The 17,612-nt window shown below is 34.5% G+C and overlaps 1 protein-coding gene across 3 annotated transcripts in view; it reads left to right on the plus strand.

The window, feature by feature from the left end:
* The first annotated feature begins 6,110 nt into the window (after positions 1-6,110).
* LOC106477932 (39S ribosomal protein L14, mitochondrial-like) overlaps positions 6,111-17,612 on the plus strand; it is a 14,332-nt gene continuing 2,830 nt past the window's right edge. The window contains exons 1-3 of one of the 3 annotated variants that reach the window (XM_022381519.1): positions 7,174-7,187; positions 7,864-7,867; positions 17,047-17,128. In XM_022381519.1, coding sequence (XP_022237227.1) covers positions 17,067-17,128 — 62 coding nt within the window. In that variant the 5' untranslated portion in view covers positions 7,174-7,187; positions 7,864-7,867; positions 17,047-17,066. Of the gene's footprint in view, positions 7,125-7,173; positions 7,188-7,863; positions 7,868-16,822; positions 17,129-17,612 lie in introns of those variants that run through there. The other 2 variants (XM_022381517.1, XM_013938446.2) reach the window with 2 other exon arrangements.

The raw sequence follows: 17,612 nt of genomic DNA on the forward strand, positions 1-17,612 counted from the left end.
AAGTAAAGATGCTCAAATCTAATGGGAATCATCATCCATAACAGCAGAAGTCCTATTGAAAAAAATTCTGTTCAGTTTGAAAAGCATGAGAATTATACAGAGAATACTCTATTAAATGCCAACTTTCATGATGTTTTTCTCAATTATTCCTGATAATAGTATCCAAAATCTTGCTTCCAAACTAATAAGCTTCATATTTTCTGGAACCTCTAAACCTCAATTCCTGCTATCAAAAAAAACAAAAACAATTCACATTGCCACCCTTCCAGATATCAAGAGTTACTTTTTCCTTGTTCAGCAGCTTCTGAAATACAACAGTAAAAAATCTTATCATTCCTTTATTATTTTTTTCTACTTACTATTAATTTTATTATGGCCACAATATTTACTATAAAAAAAAAACTTCCCAAGCTTTGTCAAAAATGGTTTTTCTTCACCAATAATAGAATAAATTTGAAATTTCCTCAATTTTGTTAAATCTATTGGAAAAATTATCTTTTCTCCTGCTTAATAACTCAAAACATAGGTGATAAAAGAAAAATCATATACATTTTAGTTGTGCCTCTTTTTCTTCATAATCAAGTTCTCGTTACAAGCACAAAATTTCAGTACTATCCATAACTCTCTTTTGGCAGAGTGAATGTTTTGATCTAGAACTTTATACTCTCTTTTAGCTTTACACAAATTACTAGTTGTTTGGACAGAAAATAGTTAACCTTGCATGACACCTGATGGAGTGAATGGACTTCTGTCACTGTACTTGTTTTCATTTTCTTGACACAATAAAAACTATAAAAATCATAGCAATTTGAAATGAATTATTTCATAAAATATTAATTTAGTATGGTAACTCACTTTGCCCACTTGATTTTGACATAAAATCTGTTTTTATGGCTTACAATATACTATTACTAATGTTAAATGTCAATGTATAATGTTTATACAAACCTTTTTTAATGAAATATTCTCTTATATATTAAACATTGTTCATAAAAGTGGCATACAAATACAAATTAACCTTACTATGCATAAAAAAACTAGTATTTTAATAACATTTTTGTAAAATGAGAACTGGAGAACCTGTTAATATAATTTTTTATAGATAAAAGTGGAAACTATAATCAATTGTAAGAATGTCTCGGTTGTATTACAAGATGACTTTTGACTGACACAGTCAATTACATTACTTTTTCCAGCCCAATCCAAACTAGTATCTTCAATAATGTTTAAATTATCCCAAAACTCAAAATATCCCCCCCCCCCATTTAGTACAAAAACTTTAGTTACATATCTGATCTTTTGTGTATAATAGATTTGTACAGTTGATGAAAAACTAACCACATTTTGTGAAAATACGCTTCTTAAATTTGGAATTATAATCAACAGTACTTTTCCAATTCAGGGTCAGTCCATTGGACTGACTATATGCACATTCATTTAAACTGTCAATGTTGAGCTGCAGTTTCAGGCTCTATAAAAGTAGAAGTTCTATACATTTTTATCACTTCCATAGCTGAAGAAATTAAAAGCTGTTCCAGAGTCTGAATTTGGAGCTAAAATGTTATGATAATTTTAATGTTAGTGGAAGTTGTACAAACTAAAAATTACATACATTTTAGATTATGAACTGCAACAGAACAAAAGACAAAAATAGTGAAACTTTAATTGGTGCTTCATGTCTCGAAATAAAAGGCACCAGATCACCTCTGACATATTGTATATGTCTGTGAAATCCTGAAGTCTGTCTGTCTCAGACTTTAGCAAGTCAGAGTGCAAGATGATGTTCATGTGAATAATAAAAATACTTTTGTCCATCACACAGTTTGCAAATTACATCTGAATAGCCTTTACAGCCTCCTAAATGCATATCTAGTTCATTTTGTGTGTTTTTTCTCTACTTAAACATGAACTATTGCCAAATCAGCAATGTAGGGTAAGATATGTTGATAACTTAGACATCAGATGCATAATACTTTGTTGAATAGCAATCTGTACAAGTTCAAGGAATGCACACTTAAACCCCCACCCATGCATCTTTCGCCAGCCTTGTGTAAATTTAACTCTCAAGTTCTAATATTCGTAACATTGTTAGTTGCAGTGTTACTAACAGTAACAAAGCATTTTAGTTTTCAGTTTTAGGAGTCATGCTCTTATAGTTATACTATAGTTTCCAACTCCTGCCTTCAATAATAATATTAATAAATAAGTTCGGGACTAAATACAGGTTTCATTATCATCATGAAAAGTAATATGAAAGTTATATATTATATAAAAATTAATATATATATATTATTATTAATTTTTTTTACTGATGCAAACAATTAAGAAACATTATTATTAATTTAATATTAATTACATAAATGTTTATTTACATAAGCCAAGATATTACAAAATTAAGTGTCTTTATTTCAAATAAAACATATATGCCTTAAAATGCTCACAAACCTTAAGTTAGGTCTAGAGGATATCTGATGATTTTAATTATGTAATTTTTTTTTAAATAAAAAGAAAGCAATAATGCCAATCAAAAATTAAACCGCATCTTCTAAGTCACTTAGCTCTGCACTTCCGGCTAATACCACTAGAGGGATAATCAGCAAAAATACACATTTTTGTTGAAAAGTGAAATTTGTCATTTAAAAAATTAAAAATAACGAATTATATATAATATTTACTGAACTTTAATTCTTCTCTTGAGCAAAGGTCCTCAGAAAACTGTATATTCCATCTAAGTGTTAAATAGTTTTAATAATCAGGCCTATCCGAAATAAGCTTCCATTCGTGAAAGATAAATCGATGCTACTAAAGCGTGCGGTCTACCGAAGTGTCCGTAGTCTACCGGGACTTTTACACTATAAACAAAGCATATAAAGATGTTGAATAATAGCAGTCTACCTGGGATATTTACACTGCCCGCACGCTATAGTAGCACCGAGCTGTTTCAATCACACCTTGATCACATTTGCTGGAAAGTGCTAAGAAAGGATGCAGATGATTTATTTGTGGCATTGTTTCAATCATACCTTGATCACATTTGCTGGAAAGTGCTAAGAAAAGATGCAGATGGTTCATTTGTGGCATTTGTAAATGATGTACGAAGTGTATATCGTTAAAGGATTTAAATGTAAATCATTTGTTAACGATGTGGTACAAAGTGTATGTCATTAAAAATAATTATGTAGCCAATTTTGTGTTTTGTTTTTTATCATAATAATGATCATTAATAAATTATTTAGCAGTGTAAATATCCCAGGTAGACTGCTATTATTCAACATCTTTATATGCTTTGTTTATAGTGTAAAAGTCTCGGTAGACCGCATGCTATAGTGTAAAAGTCCTGGTAGACTGCACGCTATAGTAGCACCGATTGCACTTTACTTGGCCCCCATCCACAGTATCTTCCTTAATTGTGTGTGTCCATGATGCAGTCTTCATCAGTGCTCTACAGTTGTAGGTTTTTGCAAAGTTTTAGACTAGGGTAATATTTATCCCACGTGACTACTTGGGTTACATTTTTTTGCAAGGTCAGTTTCTTGTTCTAGGATTTTAATTCACCTGATTTTGTGTGTTTTTTCTTATGTGTTTATGGCTAAAAGATGTCTTTATTCTGTATCCCTTCTTTATTTTCATTTCTCTGTTTAATCATTTGTTTTAGATGATATCTAATTACTTTTTGTACATCTTCATTTTGAAACTTTGGCTTTTGTTTTTTATTGGTGGCTAGAAAAGGACTTACTGCCACTGTAATATGTTATGTTTTAAAATCGTAGGCTATAATCTAAGGCTTTTATTACAAACAAGGTTTTGGACAAAAAACATATTATAAGAGTTTGAGCTTCATAGTAATGTAAATAATGCATTGGGGTCATAATGACCCCAGGTGACTACATATGTTCCATTTTACCATGTGACTAATTGAGGGTTAACCAAGTGATGAATGGTAATTAGTAGGCCTACTTATTTATGTGCTCTAATGTAAATTAATGCTAAATTTGGAGTCCACTTTTGGGGAATCTCTGTGAAAGTGATTCTGTAAAATACCCTGGTTCCCTAAGGGGTTTGGTGAAGTTTTAATTTTGTGCAAACCTTGAGGCTGAGACAATTCGTTTGATATCACTTAGAAGTCAGTGTGACCAGTGGTTGAGGAATATTTACATGATGCACAGACACTGAATTTTATTTTTCAGATTATTAAAGTTTAGAATAGTTATTTTTCATAAATTAGATATGATTTAGGGAATATTGCACTCTTAAAGCCAACATGGATTCACCAAAAGCAAATCTTTCCTTATAATCTATCTTTTTTTCAAAGATGTTACTTGTTATCTGGATGAGGGTAAGGGTGTGGATTTGATGTACTTAGATTTTCAAAAAGCTTTGGATAAAATACCATCCAAAAGATTAGCTAAGAAAATCACATTGATAGGGGTTGGGAAAGACTAATCTATTGGATTTTAGAATGCTTGTTCTTAATAAAGTTTAGCCAAATTGGACCCTTATTACTAGAGGAGAGTTCAGTGTTTGGGCCTTTGCTTTTTCTTATTTGCGTTAATTCATGTTAACTTTTGATGAGAGTAAGCTACCTACTTAGAGCAAAACTAAAAATCCACCTAACTAATTAACTATACTTTTTCGTGTTTTTACTTATAAAGATTACAACTCATTGTTTTATCAGTTGGGTACTCTTACTGACATAGAAGCATAATTAAAGTTTTAAGTATTTCTAGCTGTATTGATAATGTTGATGTATGACAGAATTACATAAATCAGTCATCAGAGATGAACAAATATTTGGCAAATGACTTTTAATAATAGCAAGTGCAAGGTAATGCATTTAATGTACATGGGAACCAACTCATTAGTGTGGCTGAAGAAAAGGACCTTTGCATAGTGATGGATATGCCATTCAAACCATTAAAGTAGTGCTCTATTGTTAGTAGAATAGCCAGTAGAGTTTTTGGGTATGTTTATAGACATACTGTTTAAAAGTCTAAAGAGGTAATTATATCAAAAGGTAGGCCTCACTTGGAATGTTGTGTACAGTTTGTCTCCTTATCTGAGAAAGGATAATGACTTATTGGAATTTGGTTTAACAGTAAGGCTACCTGGATGATTTCAGGGATGAAATGTTCTTTTATATGTAGAGATTGAGATAACTTATTTTCTCTTGAGAAAAGAAAGGTGGGATATAATTTCATTGAAGTTTATTTTTGGGGGATTGATGGGATAAAGGTGTTTCGTTTGTTTGAGCTGTATTCTGAAAATAACGTGAGAATACACATTTAAGACTTGGGAAATGCAGACAATTCATTTTTGTAAAAGGTTGATTGACTTATGGAATGAGTATTGTTGGCATTAGTGAAGAAAAGTACTTTTCAGGAGTTTAAGAAAGAAATTGATGATTTCCTAAAAAGTAAAGGGTGGGTGCACAGGTACAGCCTTGAAGGTCCAAATGGTCCCTTGTTATCCATGGGTTTTTTCTCTCTCTCTCTCTGTTTCTTTTTTGTTGTTGTTGTTGTTAAAATAGCTGATTAGGGGTAGAAATCAAGGAATTGAGATTGGAAGTGTATAGCATTATAGTTAAAAGTTGTTTCAGGATGGTTGAGAATGGGAGTGCTGGGTTTACAAAGGTGCACAGTAGTGAAAAAAGTTAGGATTATATAATTAAGTTCAGTTAGCACTCTGGTACCAGTTTCTAATAGATTTAAACCTTTGGCTGCTCGAAATGAGGAATAAAGTGAATAAGAAGTTTACATAGTTTAGGAATCTTTCATTAAGTGTACTGAAAAAAGTTATTTATTAGTGGGGCATTGAAAGACTTAGATTTGCTTCTCAGGTAGTAAAGTAGAGGATATTATAGAACATGTTAACAGTTTAATTGCTGCTTAAAAAGTATAAAGATCTTCTTCAGATGTTTAGAGATAGAAATAAGATGGGAGTTGTACTTAAGTAAAAAATTCTCAGGGATATGTTTATAACAACAAATTAGCTGACTAAACATGTGAGATAGTTTTCAGTATAATGGTGAATTATATGCTAGAGGTGAGCTGCTCTTAATCAGGCTAAGTAATGTGATTTTAGGGGAACCTTTAAAAATATTCATGAAAAATAGTTTAGATTTGCAGAGATTTGAGGGAGCTTGGAAAATTGGGAATGAACAAACTAGTAGAATAGCTAGGGATTAAAGATACTGAAAAAAGAGAGGGGAAGCATAACCAGTTAAGTAATATTTAAAGATTATTATCAGATTTAAAGTAACGTGTAGATTCAAGATTAAGTTTAGTTGCTATTATTATAATGCTAGAAGTGTTAGGAATAAAATTGGTGAGTTCAGGATGAGGTTGAAATGGAATACTGTGATATAATTGGATTTAATGAAACTTGACCACTTTTGGAGAACATGTTAGGACAAGAAAAATGAATCTTAGTTTCTAATTTTCAGAAGGTTAATTTTGAAGTCACAAGACAAAATTTATCATTAGTTAATTGGTATAATGAATTAAAAGGTGGTGTGGGACAGATTAAAGTATTTTTTTAAGACAATTTTAATTCAAGATAAGACATGTTTCTAGAGGAGGGGTAGGATAGCAGGGAAAATTAAACCTAAGTAGCCTACTAAAAGAATTAAAGAGAAAACCAAGGATAAATGCCATGTGTTTAAGAAGTCTAAATTTACAAAAATTTACATAACTATACAATAGATAGGGAATTTATTAACAAATAGGACTTAGAAGAAACAACAGGCTTATGATGTAAAAACTAACAAAAGCTTTTTTTTTAAGTATGTTAAAGGTGAGCAAATGTTGAAATGTAGATTGGAAAATGTTTTTGTTGAAGGTTATGAAATGGTTGAGCATTTAAATATGTGTTCAGTTTTTATAAAAGAATATGTTTGCAGCATTCTGGACCTACAGCATTTTATGTGAAATGCTGAAATTAACCTCAGTGATTTAGATGTTACTCACAAGATTATAAGTAAAAAGAGTGAGAGATTAAGAATAAAGCACCAGAACCAGACAAGGTTTTTCTTAGGACTTTAAAAATTGAATATTCAAGCACCTCTCATTTTTGCCAGGTCAACAGCTAGTGGATAAGTGCCTGAAGTCCTATTTTTAAAGGAGATGGTAAGAGTTACCCCAGAGATTGTATGCCAGTTAGTCTTACTTCTATAAGGAAGAAATTCTAGAGTGCCTAATTAACAAAGCTTTGCAAGATTATTTAATAAAATATAAAAGAAGCCAGCAGTGATTTACTAAAGAGAAATCTTGTTTTGCTAATCTGTAAACCTTTTTCAAAGATGTTATCTGTGTTACTTGTTATTGTAATGGGTATGGATTCAAAGAACTTAGATTTTCAAAAAGCTTTTGATAAGGTGCCATATAGGAGATTAGCTAAACGAAAAAAATCATCTTGGCACGGGTCAGGGAAAGACTAGGTAATTGGACTATGGGTGATTGAACGAGAAAAGGCAAAAGGTTGTTATTAATGAAGTCTAGACAAACTGGACACCTGTTGCTAGTGGGGAGCTTCAAGGATCAATACTTTGGTTTTTATCTATGTTAAATAGTAAAATTTGCTTATAACATTAGATTCGTGGATATTTCTAGCTATATTGAGGATGTTAAGGTACTACAGAATAACTTGGATCAATTAGCAGGTTGGAGAAATATTTACTAAATGATTCTTAATTATAGTAAATGCAAGATAATGCAATAGGGTTTTCATACTTTTCATCACCCAATTTATATAAAGGGAAACCCACATAATAGTGTAATAAAAAAAAAGGATTTTGACATGGTGGATATGCCAATCACAGAATTTTTAGTTGCATTTACACATACTGATTGTAAGTAAAAAAAAGAGAAAAGTATCTATACAAATCAATAGTTGAACCTCATTTGGGTCTCCTTATCTAAGAAAGGACTTTGAATTATTGAAAAATGTTCAGAGGAGGGCTACTAGGATGATTCCAGGTATAGGTTAAAGTATCTTGGTGTTTGTTGAGAAAAGACAAATATGTTGTGATTTTATTTAAGTTTTTTTATTTAAAAACAGCTAAAACTTTCCACAAATCTGAGCTGCCCAACAAGATTAAACTTAAATATGCCAATTAGCCTTGGTCTTTTAGCACACAAAAGCTCATATTTTGTACTAGTTACCTCAGTTAACTAAGGGGAGGTGTGCAGACTAAGGGCATGATGCCTTCAGCTAATGCCTGTTTCTATGATAAGAATAGCTCAGATCGTTAATTATATGCCTTACTATTCCTCTAAGTGGCCCAAACAATTTAAAATGTACACATAGTATTCTGCTTTCTATTTAAAGAAAGCTGAAGTGAATAAATTGCTTGAGCAGCTCTCTGAATCTGAAAGGGTAACTATGAAGGATGACATAATTTAAAAACTACTTTATTGTAACTAATTGGATGGAAAATATTTAATACATCCCAATACTACATACTTCCTTCATCTCTCTTTCCAAGCCAACCCAGCTGTCCCTAACTATATAACAAAAAAATAGGCAGATCACCCCCCTCCCCATGATGAAATCACTTGTCTAGCATTACTTAACTAAGTAAGGTAATACTAATGAGCTGTTAACAACTTGCCTGTCCCTTTAGGAGGTGGTGTCTTAACAAACTACTCTTACAAATAAACTTTGCATTACAAATACACAAAATACCCTTTAGCAATGAAAGCATTTAACTTAGTTCACCTATTACTTTAACAGAGGATAACTGAACAGACTATGCACAGGGCTCAGTTTTAACTGTCGTCCGTTCACTTGGGATGACTAAAAACTTTCTCGGACGACCAACTTAAACAGTTAAACCCCCATGTTGTTCGACAGGCGACTAGCACCCAGGAACAGATCTTTACTCAAAACAGCATTGCAGTCTACTGTACACTTATCCATGCCCACACTACACGTGTAATGTTGACTCCGATCCTCGACCAAGATCATCTGTAAGTTCCCTAACTTAGAACTCAAAAGTTTGACCCCCCCCCCCTAAAATACCTTTTAGTCCATATTTTCTTTAAAAATGATTGTACAAGATAAATATTGGTACAATCCACCAGAAGGGGCTGAAAACATTATAAAACGTTTGCTTTTGTAATTGGCTAGTAATGCAGTTTTAGCCACTAAACTTTCTATAGTGGACAAGCAGTATCTCTGTGTTGCTTTATGTACATAGATTTTGTATTGAGTTCAAGTGAATGTAAATGGCTGTGTGTGGTAACACAGTATAGTGTATATAGCTCAGTTAGTTACATTACTACAAATTGTATTGCACAATGTTTGTATGCATGGGCGGGTGGGAATTCACAATGAAAACTAACACTGATGAACACGAATTATCTGATAACGTATCTTACCTCCTTTCACAAAATTGCTTTACTTGATTAGTACTGCCCTCTATTGGTGCAGATTTTCAACACTTGCCACTAGCCATTCACTGCCTGCTTCTGCTTATCCACATGTAAATGAGTATGCGGCAGCTATTACCAGTAGGAGCGCGATACAACTCCTATTGTAACCAGTTCTTTCTCCATATTTGCACTCATTAATCACTTCTTGATTAGCAGTAGTACTGTGCAGATGTGCTTGTTTTTGCTTGCAAGTTTGACGGCGTTTTTCCTTTATACTACAAACTTCATTTTTCTTTAATGTTTCATGTTTTTAAATTATGAAAGGTTGCTTTTCCAACTTTTATTACTTTTTTTGTACTCTTATATCCTTATCTCCTATTTCCTGTGATTCTCAACTTACCCTTCTTTGGTGAAGAATATATGGGGCAAAATTTAGTGTTCCATCCCTCACCTGATGTTGGGGTTCATGCTCAGTGTTTTGGGGATCAACTTTGGTCAGGGGCTATTATGCCTTGTCTGCATTATACATCTGCAGATCATGATTATGCATTTCATAGATCTTCCTTCCTTATCTTGATTACCAACGTTTGGAATCTCATTACATTGTGGGGTTTGAACCCTATTGCATCGATGAATTTCTCACAACCTCAATTCCCGTATCAGAATGATGTTGTCCATAATTCTGCATGCATTATTCACTATGCACTTTCTAGCTCAGGCAATTCACTTGTCTCCTGAAGGGTTTTCAGATGATGTGTGCAGTCTTTTGTTTACTGCAATAGCACACCTTTCATCTTCAGCCCTGGCTCTTTGGACATGGCTTGTATACAGTTGGAACCTTCTGAGTTGAGATGCCATTCTTTTTTGAGTAGGTTTATTTGCTACATTCCCGACAAATTGTGCATGGCACCTTTTTTTTTGCGTGAAAAGGTGTTTGGGGTTTTCTTGACTTATTGGAGGCCTGAGTTATGTCCACTTATCTACATAATTCATTATTCTCGTTTATCTCAACCTCTTACTGTTTCTGTATCTCGTCCTCCCCTCCCCGGTCCAACCCTTTGCCAGTCCTGGCTTCTTGATCTTCATCCATTCACAGTCAAGGTGTTATTCGAAGGCATTTCAGAGGATTAGAGAGTCGGTGACTCAGCCCCAGAGTTGAGGCTAGTGGGAGCCAGGCTTTTCCATTTTTACCATATGTGGACATTATTTACCATGGGTTCTACAGGTACTTTCAGTAGGTCTGGCCTTTCACTTCCACTCCCCTTCCTTGTTGTCTCCTCATCCTGTTACTTACCCCCCTCAGAGATCCTGGTTTTTCACCAGCATCTACAGGAGGTAGTTTAGGGTTTACTTGGAATTCTCGCCTTTCGGCTTCATGTGGTATGGTCCATCGCCAAACAATACAGATTTTCCAGGTGCGTTGCCTCGTTGTTTGCCAATCCTGTACGTCCTTCCTCTTTTACACTTTATCAGCATAAATGGTATACTTTTTGCTGTTGGTTCTTTGCCAAAGATATCATCCTTCACAACCTTCCCTACCACAGTTGACTGCATTTTTCACTTAGCTCTTTGATAAAGGACTGTCAATTTACTTAATTGCCAGCTATCGAGCTACATTATCTTGCATGTTCAGATTTACAGAGTTTAACTTTGTCTTCCAATCTTCCATGTTGTCTTTGTTGTTTTGTTCATTTTCCCTTTCCCATCTTCCATGCACTCTCTCTCTCCTGGATTGGAATCTCCATGTTGTCCTTCATGCTCTCACTCATCCTCCATTTGAACCTTTATCTTTGTGTTTCATGTATCTCCTTTCCTTAAGTTTCTCTATTCCTCATTTTATTGGCTTGTGGCTGGCAGCAATCTGAGATATTTGCAGTTGACACTTGTCATGTTATGTTCCACAGTTCCTATGTTCTCCCCTTTTTGCCTGCAACTTCTGCTGCTAGGGAGGATATTCCTACTTTTTCTTCCATTTCCTTATCCTACTTTTCCTTCATTTTTGACCATTCTGATCCTGATTGCCTCTTATGTCCAGTCCAAACCCTTTGATAGTAACTCCCTTGACCTGCTCCCATACATGGTTCCTGTAACCATTCATTTATTCCATAGAATCCTTCCATGTCCCTGAACCTCTCTCCAATTACCCTTACAAGTTGAATTTGCCAGTTCGTTAGGTAGGTGTATTCATCTCTTTTGCCTGAGGAGTGTCACCTTTTTAGGATACCTTCTTGTCACATCCATCACCTCACCATGTCCCTGTCTGCCCATTTCTGTCTTACTTATGTTTCACATTATTTACATCATGTGGTTGTTTCTTGCTCAGTAGATTTTTGTTTATCTCCAGTCAATATCTTACACGCCACTGTAGCATTATGATTGATGAGCACTATGTTTTAGTTATTTCTTTCTTTACAGTGGCCTTTTTTGCTAGTGTATTGTGGATCTCACTCTGTGGTGAGTGGTGCCTGACCAGGTATTTTTTATTCTTTTGGAAAATCTTGCCTGTCCATCCTGTGACCAGGCTTGATGTCACTTATGTTGTAGCTTTTCTTATCATGGACATGATGCTCAATTCCAGATGCTGCTGGGAGTTGGTTGTTTGTGTCTTCATTCAATTGATGCCACTAGGTGTTGGTTGATTGACTCTGTTAACGTGGTAACTTTGCTTTTTAATATAGTGTATCGTGGGCACCCGTTACACTGTCTCCAGTGGTGTGGTCCTCCAGACTCTCCAATGCATTTTTCCCTCCTTTCTTGTAATGGAATATGAGAGTTCTTGCTACTTATCAGTTCCTAGCCACTGATGTGGTGGACATTGGAGGCCTGTCCTTCTGAGTGATGCATCATACCACTGTTGAGAGTAGGGGAGTGGCATTTTTGGGTGTCAGTGGTGTATAGTACTCCCCACCATGGACCTAATGTACAATTTTTTGGTTGTTTTTGGTTTTGGTTGTAGCAGTTTGCACCTCAGGTTGAGATGTTTCTCCTACTACCTACCATCTTCTGGATGCAGTTACCAGGGGCACGGTTGTTGGTTGGAGATGGTCGAGCTAAGTAAGTCTTCACATGTTATCCCTCTTACTACCAAGGACTGGATGAAAAATGCCCAATGCCAGGTTTGCAGTCCTTCTTCCTACTGTCTGCTGGTTCCCAATGAATCTGGTGTTGGTCATGACTGGATGCAGCACATGTATTCCCACTTGTGTATGGTCATGTATCCTCCTCCTACCATGGACTGGAAGAAACATACCAAATGCTGCCAGAGATGTCATCCCACTGAGACTTTCCACCTTCCTACCATCTACTTGATGTCAATTGTTGGATCAGGTGCTGGTTGAGTTGGAAATGCGTGCAAGTAAAAGCGGATTTGGGTACAGAAGCTCGTCTTTGCTACCAATTCCCATTTCAAGGTGAAGAGGTAGGTGATCCTCTACCTGTTACGTAAACAATGTACAATTCCAGATGCTGCCAGGTGTTGGATGATGTCGAACTACCAGTACAGTCTGTTGTGTCCTAGCCACTTGACACAAGAGTTATATGTATTACAGGATTCCTTCATGTTTTTCTGACTTTTATGTTCACTGTACAGTCAAAAAAGAGCAAAGAGTATTCCTGGATCAGATGTGGTGTGATATTTTTTTTTTTCCACACCTCATGGTCTCTCTTTTGGGCACTTCCTAAAGGGGGATAATTTTTTCACAGGCCCTCCACCAGTTCAGTGTGGGATTCTAGCTATTTTTCTAAGCAGAGATAAGATATCATATCTGAAGTTAACATTTTCCTAAACTGAAAATGTATTTCCAATAGATACTTATTTCCTCTCACATTTCCCACCCAGCCTCCCCACTTCCGGTGACATATGGTGTAGATTAGGCCTATGACCAATCTCGAAGTGATAAAGGAGTGCCAATGTGGAGAGGGTGCTGGTTACAATAGGAGTTGTGTCATGCTGCTGCATAATCATTTACATGTGGATAGCAGAAGCAGGAGGTGGAAGGCTAGTGGCGACCATGGAAAATTTGTGCTGATAGAGGGCAGTACTAATCGAAAAAAGCTATTTTATGAGAGGAGTTATCTATCAGAAATAAGTTTTCAGTTTAGAAAAATGTTAGCTTTAGTGAGATTAATTTCTAGTATAGATGCTTACAACAATAAAACTAACACTGCTATCTCAACTTCTTACTGATAAACCTTCAGTAGGAACTAAAATGATCAAGTTTACAAAGTCAAAGTTAGAATTTTCATCACTAATCGACACAGTTGAAACACTGACCCCCTTTGAATTATGCACGTATAGGCATAAGACTAATGTTACACAGACATCACCAATCGAGTCTAGGAAAAACTGAAGGCCTAGCTACCATGAAAATAGTGAGAAAATGCACAAATTAAACAGAGAATAATAATGATAACTGCAAATAAAATTTTATTAAAGTTTTGATCAGTATGAAACAGAATAACAAAAAATAAGGTTAGTTTTGCCTCTCTCCAAGTCAATAAAAACTGAGTATGAATGACAGTACATATCAGCAGTGTGTTTGTGTACATGTGCAGTGCCTAGGCATTGTGTACATATTACGGTATAGTAGTATGTGTGAGAGTTCAGATGCAAGTCTAGTCTTACTACATGTTGTACTTGGTGGGCAGTCCCAACTGGTTAGAATAATAACATTGAATGTGATTGGCCAAGATTGCTGTTCTGTTTAAAAGTTTTACAGGTCATTGACTGTTTGTTTCTTTAAGATACAATGTAACATTAGCATGGTTTGTGCATATATTTTCCAATGTAACAAATTTCCCAGGAAATAAGGCATCAAAAATTAGTTGAAAAAAGATGCAAAATTACCAACTAAACATTAATTCTACTTTTTGGAAATATAAAAATTTTGAGGGTCTATGTATTTTGGGAGTGGGGGGCAACAAATACAGCCTACTGGACAACTTTTGATACAAGTCTGGTTGTTCTAAGGACAACCTGGAAATTTCCTTAAATCCAAGCCCTGCTGAGTGTGCATAAAACAAAAGTACATAAATAAAACCCTTAAACAAAGAAAACCACATGTAATACTCTTGACAAGTTACAACATGGTACTAATTAAAACATAAGAAAATAATTCTTTAACAGTGAAAAACCTACCCCATTTTGAAGAGTATAGTTTAATAAGCTACTTGTAACATAAAAACATTTAACAAAAGTAGTTATTAATGACAAACCTTTAATACAGATGAAACTTAAAAAATAATCAACAAATTAAAACCATATGAAACTGTAGTTAAATGAGAAATTACATATATGCATTTTACAGATACATGTATCATGACTTAAACATATATACACCATGCAAAAATAAGATACATGAATATTTACTGTGCAGAATAGTTGTGTAGGTATAACATATCGTAACTTTACAAATGAGATGAAAAGAGGATAATTTAACTCCGCTAAAGGAGTTCTGATAGCAAGTTCTCCAACACATCCATGATAGTATGTGAAGTATTCTCTTTGGCTCTCACAAGATCCTTTTGGACTTAATACACCTCTTTCTCTAACTGTCTTGAAAGCTGTTCCTGATTTAGCAGATGGTGTCCTTCTCATGTTATAAAGTGCCCAGACTTGTGTCTATCTGGCTGCCTGATCTTGACATGGCACTTTTAAACCATTATCTGCTACAGCACAAATTGCTGTTTTATCTTGGTTGGGGGCTTTACAAGTAGCACTATCCTCTCCAATATCACCATGGGAGCCTTGGTAGGGAATGCCATAGGTGGAGTGGTAGAGGTTGATGCCCTGGTGTTCATGATGGAAACTGCTGCTACAGCTGGTCTTTTCATTGCCAGTGTTGCCACTTTGGGTTCTCCACTAGTTAGGTGGTGGTGGAAGTTATAGCAGTTGTTTAATGAGTGGCTGTTTTGTGGTCTACTTCCTGCTTGATCAAACAGAGATGTAGGAAGTTTCTACCTGGATGCATAATCTTATGATCCCACCAGGGGAGTGCACACATACCATGTTTAACTTCTCTCACAGAAAAGCATCATCTGACAGGGAATTTTATCATATTCATCCAGGACTCCAACCTTCTTCTGGAACTGTTGCAATTCTTTTTCATCTGCTCCTCCACATTGACAGGGGCCTTCTCCAATGAAATTATGAACAGCTGCATAGCTATCACACCTGACATCTTGGGGTTATCTGAACCCACCTTCCATGTCTTCATAGATGTAGTCATGCTTATATGTCACAGCAGAGAGGATGGAAGGAAAATGGTGGACTCCAGAATATGCTGGAATGTAAAGGAAGATATTAACATTTAGTTGGGGAATTTTTTAACAATTTTGATGTCTTGTATTAATGTTTTAGCATCCATGTGATGTTTTTAGTTGCTGTTGAGTCATCTCAGAGTTCGCTTTTAAAATCAGATGTTCTGTAGGTACGTAAAGGTCACTATGAGCTACAGTCACCACAGTGAGACACTCAGCTGGATTTTTTGTTCTCAACAAATAATACCCGGTTCTTTCTCTTCTTTCATAGCACCAGTATTTCTCATTCAACAAGCAATTATGTATATAAATGCCTAGTTTTACTCTTCTCCATTGGGAAGAACATTCCTACATTTTTGGTACATCAGAAAACTTATAGAGATGTATCAGAATCAAAACAATATTCTTGGTTGTATCTTTCCCCAGAAGTTTGTCATTAGAATATTTACATAATTCTCATTATATACTGTTATTTTTCCAAAAGGAGGTGGAAGGCAGCCTGGAGGGATCAACTGTTTTCACCACTCGCACCACTATACAGTAGTGTGTTGTCTGTCAGTCCGTAGACACTAAAATGACATCATATAAGAGATGCTTAATGTTTCAATTTGTACTGTCGTTGATATCAGTAACATGTGAGCATGCCATGAATCATGAGAAGAATAATGTATTCAGTAGGTTACAACACAGCATGACATATGAACTTGAAAAGCAAGAAATAAAAATATTTATTGCTCATAATTTTGGTTTTATTTACTCTTGAAACAGAACACTTTTGGGGACCCTGCAGAAATACATCTAGTAAACATGTCCTATAAAAATGACAGATCCTTACACAGTCTCATTAAGCACTAAACTGATTAATGCTAGTCAGTCAACAGATTATCCACATATTACCTTCTTGTGTATTATATTATCAAGCTAATTTTCAATCGGTAGTATGCAGCATGATTAATAATGTTTCTTTGTTTACAGAGTTAGTTATAGTATGTATATATTTAAATATTTTTATCGGTATAATGATTCTGGAGTTGTCTATTAAGTAAGGTGTCAAACCTCACTAGTTTTTACTTTTATACCTCATTATACTTGATGTTTCATAGATATATAATAAATAGCACTTCAAATATAACCCTTGAAATCCAGCTAGCCTGATGAGTTCTTGTAAGCAGCTACATGCTTTGTAGTTGAAATTCTGTTATATATTTTGTCCAGTAGAAACTATTGGACAAGTAAAGAATGATAAGAAATATTTTCAGTCTTACTTTGGTGTACATGTACATCACACCTTTAAATAATAATGCAGATATATTTGGATCACTATAATGACTGTGTGTTTAGATTAAATTTTTCCTTCAACAGTTATATAAATTATTTTGTTTGATTTATGTTGTTGTTTTTTTCCCCCTTCTCAAAGTCTAGATTTTTCCAAGTGCCATGGTGTTTTCAAGTTTTCCAGGATCTACTTTTCTGTCTCATCTGGGTTCTAGACTGTTCAGGTAAACTGATAATCTTTGCTAAGGTAATTAAGAGACGTCATTAAAGAATTGTTAATTTATTGATTTAATGGAGTAATTGATCATTTTCTTACTAGTACTGAATATAGCAGTTATAGTGTGGTATTCTAAGTTGTCTCACTCCTAATTTGTCTTATTTTATAGGAGGTATAGACTTTGTAGTATCAAATTTTGTGTTCCATCTTGTTTTTACTGTTATGTATTGGAATTTCAAATGCCCTGAAATTGAGTCAAGTGATAGATTTAAATTTTGTAGTTAGATTGTACTTTGAATTTAGTATTTAAATATATGCCGATATATTAGTTAATTTACGATATTTGCCAACAAGATTGATACACACCGTCTTCATTTTTAACACAAATACATTTTAATATGCATACAACAATACAATTTACAATTATTAACAATAGTTATTACAAACAAAGATTTATAAACAAAAGTTTCACAAACTTACAAACAATATAA

The sequence above is a fragment of the Limulus polyphemus genome, unplaced genomic scaffold (assembly GCF_000517525.1).
Source record: "Limulus polyphemus unplaced genomic scaffold, Limulus_polyphemus-2.1.2 Scaffold171, whole genome shotgun sequence".
In the NCBI taxonomy this organism is placed as follows: Eukaryota; Metazoa; Arthropoda; class Merostomata; order Xiphosura; family Limulidae; genus Limulus; species Limulus polyphemus.